Consider the following 9,441-nt stretch of genomic DNA (forward strand, 5'->3'; position numbering starts at 1 on the left):
TCTCAAGCATAAGAGATTGGTTCTGGTCAAAGTAAAGTGGGACTCCAAAAGAGGACCCGAGTACACGTGGGAGCTTGAATCCGAAATGCAAAAGAAATATCCACACTTGTTCCAGTAGATCTCGAGGACGAGCTCTAAAACAAGGTGGGGAGGATATAACAACCCTCGGTAAAACAGACATCCTCATAATATTTCCGACACCCTAATATATTTTAAAATATCTCAATGTGTCTTTATATGCACCCCGTATGTGAAAACCGAGCCCCAAGATAGATTATACTATATAAAATAAATAAAAACAATAATTATTAAGTTGAGGCGGGCCGCGTAGGGCCTCACCTCAAGTTAAAGCGGGCCGCGCGAGTGTGTACCAGTATATCGTCAAAACCATAAGCCCAAGCGGGCCGCGTACATGTTCGGTTTAGTTGATGCGGGCCGCGCGCGTCCTAAATGGTGGCATGACCCGGAGCCGCCACGTGTCCAGCGCGTGTCGAACCTAGTGTGTGAGCTGGACAAGCTAGTCCGTTGACCAAGATTGACGCGGGCCGCGTAGGCCCTGCCCAAATGTCACGCGGGCCGCGTGGGAACCAGATTTCACAACTATAAATAGAAAGCAACGGGCCTTCAGTCTGCTCGTTCAATTTTCGATTCTCAATCACAATTTCTGTAGTAGTGTTATTATAGCCAGGTATTATACCCCCTAAAATAGCGAGGTTCTGCTACGATGTAAGTATTATAACCCCTGGAGACGTATTAGATACGCTGCCCGATTGATCTAGGGTTCCGTAACGGCTGTCGTGGTTCTGCCCGACGTAGTCGTTGGAATGCCGTCTCGGGGAGGGTATTACTAATGTTAAAATGGGTTATTATACTAACACACGTGCATTTGTGTAAATTATAGATATTCACCAGGAAACCCTAAAGAATCACCTAAGACAGCAATGTGAGTTGATCCTTCTTTTTATGAACTCATTTTTGTGAGTTGATTCGCTTTTTGTAAACCTTTTTGTTTACTGTTTTTACAAAACCTCACATAACTAAATACATACAAACCAGTTATTGAGTATTTGTAAAGAATACAATTATAGTGGGTATGTTGGGGTTTTGTATACAAAATTAGTTACTGGCGTGGTAACATCCCATAAGTTGAGTATGACCGTACCACTGATGTTAATTGTGATGTCTTGGATACAAATGTAATTGCGGATGTGCCCTCAATACTGCAAATTGGTTTTTACTTAAACTTGATTAAACTGGGAATCACTCACCAGTATTTCCCACTGACAAAATGTTTTTAAAACGCGTTTCAGGTAACAAAATGTGAAAGCCAAATAGAAGCCAGCTGGACAGCACTGAAGGCTTGGAAAAGTGGCAATAAAGTTACCTAAGAATAAAATGGATGTTTTTATTAAATAAATAGGATTTATTCCTATGAAACGTGTGTATTGAAAACTTGGGTTTTTACCCATATGTTTAATGTTATAAAATATGGTGGTTTACTCTGATTAAAATATTTCCTAACTACGGTCCTGATAAAAATTTCCGCTGCCAAATTGGATAAATAAATGTGATACCACCGAAACTGGCTCACGGCCGCCCGTTCCCGGGAGATAGGGATCGGGGGCTGTGACATACCCTCCAAGGTATACATAAGTTTGTTAACCTTTAACATGTGTTATTCAACATAACACTAATTTTATATGTCTTCTCAAACTGTTTTAATCTAACTCGTGTTATAACTATTAAATTTTTCAGATCTCTGCCGATGTGCTCGATAACACTGATCTTCGGTCCTGCATTCATCGTTTGGTTTGGAATGTTTATATCAAACCTGAAACGTTTGAGTCCCGCTGGAATGACCTCCTACAAACATTTGGGCTTCAAGACCACAGCTGGTTGAACGACATGTACAACATCAAACATCTCTGGGTACCAGCCTACTTTAGAGAACTGCCCATGTGTTGCTTGATGAAGACCACCTCCCGCTGCGAAAGCTCTAACGCTGCCTTCAAGGTTAACTCAACAAGCGCAAACACCCTTGTACAATTTATGATGTGCTTTGAAAATAGGGTAGACAGCCAACGATATCGTCAACGTGTTTCGGAGTTCAAAACCTCTTCCACAATGTTCACTGGCAGTACTGATTTAGCGATAGAACAACACGCGTTCGCCATTTACACAAACACTGTTTTCGCCCAAGTTCAAAAAGAAATAATTAAAGGGAAGTTTTTATGCTACATTACAAACCAAAGCGAGACCAGCGATTCCAGCCTTCTGATAGACGTCACTCATTTGGATAAAAGGAACAACATCACAAACGTCTATCAGGTAACACATGTTAGGCAATTTCATTATTCCCCATCCTCTAACATATTTTGCATCTAAAGGGCTTTTCTTTTTTTTTTTGTCTATGTTCAATTCAGGTTACGTATAACAATGTGGATCAATCGGCCAGTTGCTCATGCAGGAATTTCATACGTATTGGATATCTGTGTCGCCATGTCTTTTGTGTCTATCGCTTGAAAAATGTTGAAAGGATTCCACCACAATACATAAACGACAGGTGGCGCCGAGATGCCCTCCCCAAACATGTTTTTTCAATTTCCAGTCGATACGGAGTCATCCCACACGCACCGTCCATTATGCGGAATGAAATCCTCGACCTCGTTACTGAATGCGTTGATGTTGCTAGAACCGATGAGGATGCGTTGGAAAAATTGGTTGACCAACTCAGGGATTTCAAGATCAATGTTCTTTCCAGGCAACCGTTGTCAACAACTGAAAATGAATCAAATGAGTCTCAAATGGAAGAAATAGTTGGGCAGCCAATCAACATTCCAGTCGAAGTTGCTAATCCAGAAGTTGCACGCAATAAAGGATGTGGTACTCATACTCGCATTTCTGGGCCCGGTGAGAAGGCCAAAGCAAAACCACCAAAACGTCCAAAGCAGCTTCGCTTATGCAAGCGTTGTGGTCTGTATGTCGACGACCACGACTCACGCAACTGCCTTAAGGTGGCTGCAATGAAAGCAGCAAAGGCAGCTGCTGAACAACAAAGGCAGTCCGCCACTGGCGACTGATAATCTGATTAAAATCTTTTATGTAGTACTATGTCATGGGAGACTCTTCATTTTGGCCTTCTTACACACATGTAACAGTCTTTTGACATCATCCTGCTATTCTCTGTTACGTGTGTAAGAAGGTGGAACTATTTTCGTCCCAATAACTATAACTAGTATTGTAAGAAACTCTATGGCCTTTGGCCACTTTTGTGATCTTAGCCCGAAGATCATTCGTGGACCGCTGTGGTCTATTAAGCGGTTTATCTTAAGATTATCTGCATTTTGATATCTGTTTTTCTGCGTTTTATTTTTTTTACGATGGCAAAAAAAAAAAAAAAAAAAAAACAGATGCTTAACACATGTTAATTTTCCCATAATGATTTGCTCTTTTTAACTTGAAGGGATCAAAACAATCTTTGTTACCACACAACCTGGAATAAAAAAAGCAGCTTGGGTCTGTGAACTTGAAAGCATCAAAACAATCTTTGCTAACCACCCAATCTGGAATAAAAACACATGGTTAACACATGTTAGTTCACGTAATGCTTTGGGTCTGTAATCTTGAAAGTTTCAAAACAATATGTGTTAACCACATAAAACCAACATATATATTAAACCACGTCAGGTTATAGAAATAGACTTCAAGCAACTTAAACAAACATTCTACTACTAGGTTACATGAAAAGAAAAAAAAAACATAATAAAACACAAACAAGACGACATTCGTATGTCGTTTTGTTACAACATAAGGTCATCAGGTTAACACATTTTCAACCATTTTCAGCATACTAACTACCCATGGGTATCCTCCATTTGTAACAAGCTTTTAATCATGGTGTGGGAAATTCCTCATCATGAAAGTACACAGGAGACGGGCTGCGCTCACCCTCCCATGGGTCATGGTAACACCAGGACTGGATTGTTTCGGGTGAGTATGGACACATCGGGCAGCCACACATTTCATGGTCTGGATCCGTCAGCAACCTAACCAACTCATCTGGTAGCCCCTTCAACTTTTCATCATCTGGAACAACGTGCTCCCTTCGGCCTGATGGATCTTGCGACACACCATCTACATCAGTTACGTTTTTGGTTCCGCTTTCTGAAGCATCTTCACCTGAAGCTACTCCAGTTTTCCCGTCCTCTCCTTTCTGGTTAGAGCCTTTTCTTTCGTTAACCTCCCCGCACCGGCCCTCACATGCTTCCTTCCCCTTTTGTTTGAGCTTCTCCATGCTTGGTTGGCTAGCCGCAACCTTACCTTCACACGGGTCCATCACATTAAAAGACTTTTGGGACATCTTCCAGTTTATGGTTAACTGAAGTGGTGAAGTATTACAGAATATTAATTTGGTTCTTCCCTCCAATACTTATAGAGGAGTTCCCTGTCTACATTTCATATAGTCTTTTGTGACTTGACTTTTGATGTGACCAAAAGGTGATAAAAAGCAATTGTTCCTTTTCCCAATAAAGTTGCTTTTATAGACCCCAACCCATATGCTTGTACTATTCTGCCAACAACTTTCCCCAATTTCCCATATTTGTACTACCTGTTTAGAAATCCTGTTCTCCTTTGAAGCAGCATTTTTTTTCTATAAGGTTAAAAAACAATTTCTAATATAACATTATAAACTACGTCAATAAACTAGATTAATACTATTCTACGCCATTTAACAACACATCAATAATCTTTAGAGTTTAGAATTACCAACTAACTAAACATCATATTGAATAAATATAGTGTATCCCCAAAAAGACATCGTGACGATGCCATACCCAACAAAACACCTACCCCGCATTACGTTTAAAGCAAAATACCCAAATCCATCAAAGTTCATTACATGTTTCCAAAAAACATAGCTGGCCAAATTAATGCACAATTGTTCTACATTAACATGTGTTAGCCACCCTAACACGTGTTACTCTATCCGGCAATCTTCCTTGATTTTGGGCAGCAGCACATTCACCTCCGAAGATAATATGTGCGCCGCATACCTCTTTCTCAACTTTCTCACCTCCGCCATCTTCCTCGCCCCACTCGTGCTGAACCCACAGTTAAAACTTTGGTTTTTCCCCATATAGCACTCCATGTGCCGCATCAAGAAGACCCCACAATCAGTTGTGTTTGCGGTGGTCGCCCAAGGAACCGGCATACGCTGGATGTTGCAGTACTCTATGTCATCGGCTCGTGGATTCCCAACCTCCCGCAGATATTGCACAAACATATCTTTCTACATACGCATACACAAGACATGGTCGGTAATTCTAAAAAAAAAAAGCAGTCTTGCCAGTGTTATCACACTTATTTTTTATACATGCTAGCTTTGTAACTTACGATCTTATACGCTGTGTCCTTGTGTAGGTAGTAGACACTATCTTCTATCAACTGACCTTGTCGGGCTTTGTCATTATCAACGACATAAATCCCGGGGTCGCGTAACTCAAACACTAGCAAGTAAAAGTGTTTGTGCTCCAATATAGGGAAGAAAACAATGTCTTGATTTCGGAAATCAGGCACGTAATCAACTCTGTTAACCGCACCTTTTATCCCAAGCCGAAACTTGTGCATCCGCGCCTCTACTCCGCCTTCCTCAGATGTGAGCATCCATGGAAACTTTAAGCATAACAGAGAAATTAATAAGGTCAAAACTATGACACACTGTAATCTATATATACATGATACTTACCACAACTTTAGTACCAAAGAATTGCCTACTGTAAGCCTCCCGTGATTTTCTTTTCTCTTGGAAGTTTAGCACCTCCGCCCAACAGTCAATGATACCATCCGAGACCTCATTGCCAATATTTAAACTCTTGAACATAGACCGAGACGCTTGTACATGGGTAGGGCTTCTAAACAGCAACTCCCTGGTGTCAGGTGTACAAATCATAAATTAAATTTCATACGTTAACATATGTAATTTACTGTGTTACTAAAATTTAGTACGGTGACGCCCCTACTTACACAGACATGTGTATCGGACTATCTACATCAGCCCCCGACGACGAACCCTGTTCCCTCCTGCGGTAAAAAAAAAAACAATTATATAGTGTGGAACTTTGTTGATGGTTTACCCTATTCCTATAAAACAAGAAACCACGTTGCAGTTCTACTTACACGTTTGCCTCCATTGCCCGCTTCCTCCGACAAAACCCACTTAAAAGGTGCATTGGGCTTTCATTAGCGTATATGTACTCCCACAGATTAGTCTCCTTCTTACTAATTGGCTGGCCCATGTCAACAGTCCTTATATAGTAAGGTGATCTGTTTGGCTCCGCTGCCACCTTCTCTCTGAAGGGGAGTTTCCTTTTTTGTGCCCCCAACTCAACCAACATACGAACACGGTTTGCAAGCGGAATATTGTCCTCCACCTCATACATATCACCCCCACAAGATCCCAGCCCAGTTTGACCTTTGTGGATTGCAATGGCCGGGTCATAGGAGCTAACTGGGTCTACCATTATAACCATGCTCAAGTCTGTGGTAGCCTCCATATCGCCTATCACATATAAAATAAATAGCTGATGTAACGCATAAACAATTACAACACATTTGATTCAATAAATGAATGTGCTTCAGCTCACCGGAACGTTCAGTTTCTGTCCGAGGGATGTCATCCATCTTCCCACTTGTGCAACCTGCACGTTTAATGCAAATAAGTATATTATACATGACTCGAACTAACCCATCCATACTAAGTTTGCTTAATGCTATATCGTACCAATTTCCTGTGACACGTCGCCTTGGCTCCCAATTTGTGTCATCCCAAGGCTCCAATTCGGGCCATCTAAATTTCGTTCATAAAAAACGGTCTCGCCTGCGCACACTGTATGTATACCTAACACGTGTTAACTCACTAAATGATACATGGGGGAAACCATTTAACACATGTTAGAGCATGATAGTCCTTACCGTCATTCTCCGCATGAGGGACCTCTTCATCCGCTTTCCCTTTTCCATCGACAACATGGGCCCTCTCAATACTGTCGCCCGAAACTAAATCTACCCCCGCGCTACTGCACCCTTGCATATTTAGAATAGTAGCACGCATACCATCATGCTCAATCTTACCTTCTGCAGCTGCATAACACAATGCTGTTACATCACATGCACAACTTACTACCAGAAAAACCTTAAACACTTACCGTAAAAAACACGGTCAGTCTCATCAACAGCCCCCTTGACTTCGCCATCCAGAACCCCCTGTTCGTCCTTATCATCAACAGCACCTTCCGCAGCTGAAAAAACGACGCCACCACTATCTTCTTTTTTTCCATCAGATGCAGCCCTAACTTCATTCTCAATCTTAGGATCTGTACTTGCATAAACATTTTTCGAGTTAACACAAAGCTAAGCCTGGCTAAACAAATAACACGGTTTCCGAAGCTTACCTTCCTTCTCATTCCATTCATCATGTTTCCTATCCTTGGCCTCCATCTCTACCATTTTGGCCACCTCTTGATCACAAACAAACCTTTCTTCGTAAATCTCATCCTTTTTGACGTCATTCGCTTCAAGATTGGTGTTCTGTTCATCATTGTCATTCGCAGCCACTTTATTGTCTGTATTCACTCTATGTTCAGCACGTGTAACAAACTGCATGTCCAGACCATGGTAATCTGTGCAGACAAGATGACCTATGTTAAAGAAAATAAAGTAACAAAGCACACTTTTAGAGTCAATCATTATTAAAGTGGTACGGGAATTACCACGTGCACCCTGCGCTTCTGCTGCTTTAATGCGCAGTATTGCACGCATTAAACCCAGCGGCTTATGCACTTCTTCATCAGCATCATTTTTATCCACCCCTCCTGCTCCTTTATTTTCTTCGGCCCCACCAACACTACAGTCACCGCCACTTGAATTACCAGCATCATGAACACTCTTATCACCTTCCCCGACTTCATTTGTTTTTTGCCCAACTTCACTAAAGCTCAGTTCTCTCTCTTCCAGCTGCTTCTTAGTCTTGCTTAACCCTATAACATCACATGAATATTAAATGGGTTTCAGTAACGTACCCATATTAGACGGTACTACAGGTTAACAAGCAACAAACTACGCGTTTAATTCAAAATCTATATGTATGTTGATACTGCTAACACATGTTACATATTACCTGATTCGTTGCCACCATCCGTTTTTCCACGATCAATCTTTATTTTCGACTTCTGGCAATTCGGGGTCACAAAGCTTGCTTTTGTTTCGGGAGCATCCTTCAACTTATTCAGACGGGGAGATCTCCTTACCTGCGCCGACATAACTCCTTCCAGCGCTCCGGTACACTCGTTTCCATCAGCAAATACGCATGATTCCCCCGCCCCATCTGCTGCAACCACAAGGGAAGGTTATACTATACGATAACTAACACCTTGACGTGTGTTACAGTAGACATATCATTCCATAACATACAGTAAAGTAAAGGTACATAAACTCTTTTTCGGTTTAAACGTACTCTTAAAATGGGTATAACATGTAACAATCTACCTTTTTCTTTGCAACCTTCCGTGCCTTGTCCACCAATCTGCATAGTTGTCTTTCTCCTTTTTGGCGTCACAAATCCTTCTTCTGTCTCCCTAGCATGCTTTAAGTTCTCAAGTCTTGCTGATCTCCGCACCTCACCAGAGTTTCCACCATCTTCCATCTTTTCAGCATAATTTTCAACACCATCATTTACGAATGATTGCCCCGGCACATCAGCTGCACATCCCAAAAAAAATTGTCAATCATTACAGGCTGAAGCACCGGCAAAATGTGTTACAGTGACACAATTAACAATGATAACCAACACAAAATGTATAACATTTAACACGTGGTTCCGTGTTCATTTCATAAACATCGTCAGCACACCTTCTTGGTCATCGAAGTTTATCGCTGAAGATCCTACTGCTTTCAGCCTACTTTTACTGATTTTTTTGTTTTGCCGGATAAGCGACTTCCTGTACAAGCTCGCTATTGGTGACCCATCCGAAAAATCATCATCGATGCCATCCCCTACGAAAACGTTCCCACAACGATCAATGGATTTCAAAAAATTTAACTAAATAACACAAACAATAACAGTTACTAACCAGCGTTCTCTCCTTCGTTGATGTGATTCTTTTCATCATCTCTCAAATCTTCCAAGACCGAATTGATCTTGTGTGACGCTAAATCTACCGCATCATCGTGATCCTCCCTTTCACTATCTTTCTTCTCAAACAAACTATCAAACCTTGCCTTCAACTCTTGTACTTCTTCGTCTTCATGGCTCTCCACCAATAGCGAATCTAACATACCCTCAATTTTGACTTTGTTCTTCTTTGTCACGTTTATTAACTGTCGTACTATCGTCAACCTCTCCTGTTGAGAATAGTTTTTTAACATTTTTTTGCACACTATGAA

At 41.3% G+C, this 9,441-nt stretch overlaps 2 protein-coding genes across 2 annotated transcripts; one reads left to right on the plus strand and one right to left on the minus strand.

Moving 5' to 3' along the window:
• The first annotated feature begins 2,124 nt into the window (after positions 1 to 2,124).
• Positions 2,125 to 3,080, plus strand: LOC110907743 (protein FAR1-RELATED SEQUENCE 3-like). The gene is made up of 2 exons (XM_022152678.1): positions 2,125 to 2,328; positions 2,424 to 3,080. Exons 1-2 carry the CDS (start codon positions 2,125 to 2,127, stop codon positions 3,078 to 3,080), a joined length of 861 nt encoding a protein of 286 aa, XP_022008370.1.
• A 1,848-nt stretch (positions 3,081 to 4,928) lies between these two features.
• LOC110906202 lies at positions 4,929 to 5,635 on the minus strand. The gene is made up of 2 exons (XM_022151425.2): positions 5,395 to 5,635; positions 4,929 to 5,290 (listed from the first exon to the last, which is right to left on the minus strand). Exons 1-2 carry the CDS (start codon positions 5,626 to 5,628, stop codon positions 4,979 to 4,981), a joined length of 546 nt encoding a protein of 181 aa, XP_022007117.1. The 5' UTR covers positions 5,629 to 5,635; the 3' UTR covers positions 4,929 to 4,978.
• Between the last annotated feature and the right edge of the window lie 3,806 nt (positions 5,636 to 9,441).

This window comes from Helianthus annuus, chromosome 14, assembly GCF_002127325.2.
Source record: "Helianthus annuus cultivar XRQ/B chromosome 14, HanXRQr2.0-SUNRISE, whole genome shotgun sequence".
In the NCBI taxonomy this organism is placed as follows: Eukaryota; Viridiplantae; Streptophyta; class Magnoliopsida; order Asterales; family Asteraceae; genus Helianthus; species Helianthus annuus.

Coding starts and splice junctions, on each gene's coding strand:
- LOC110907743 (XM_022152678.1), top strand. CDS start 2,125: ATGTTCACTGGCAGTACTGATTTAGCGATAGAACAACACGCGTTCGCC. Junction 2,329..2,423: donor ACATCACAAACGTCTATCAG/GTAACACATGTT, acceptor TGTTCAATTCAG/GTTACGTATAACAATGTGGA.
- LOC110906202 (XM_022151425.2), bottom strand. CDS start 5,628: ATGCACAAGTTTCGGCTTGGGATAAAAGGTGCGGTTAACAGAGTTGAT. Junction 5,291..5,394: donor AGGACACAGCGTATAAGATC/GTAAGTTACAAA, acceptor ATGCGTATGTAG/AAAGATATGTTTGTGCAATA.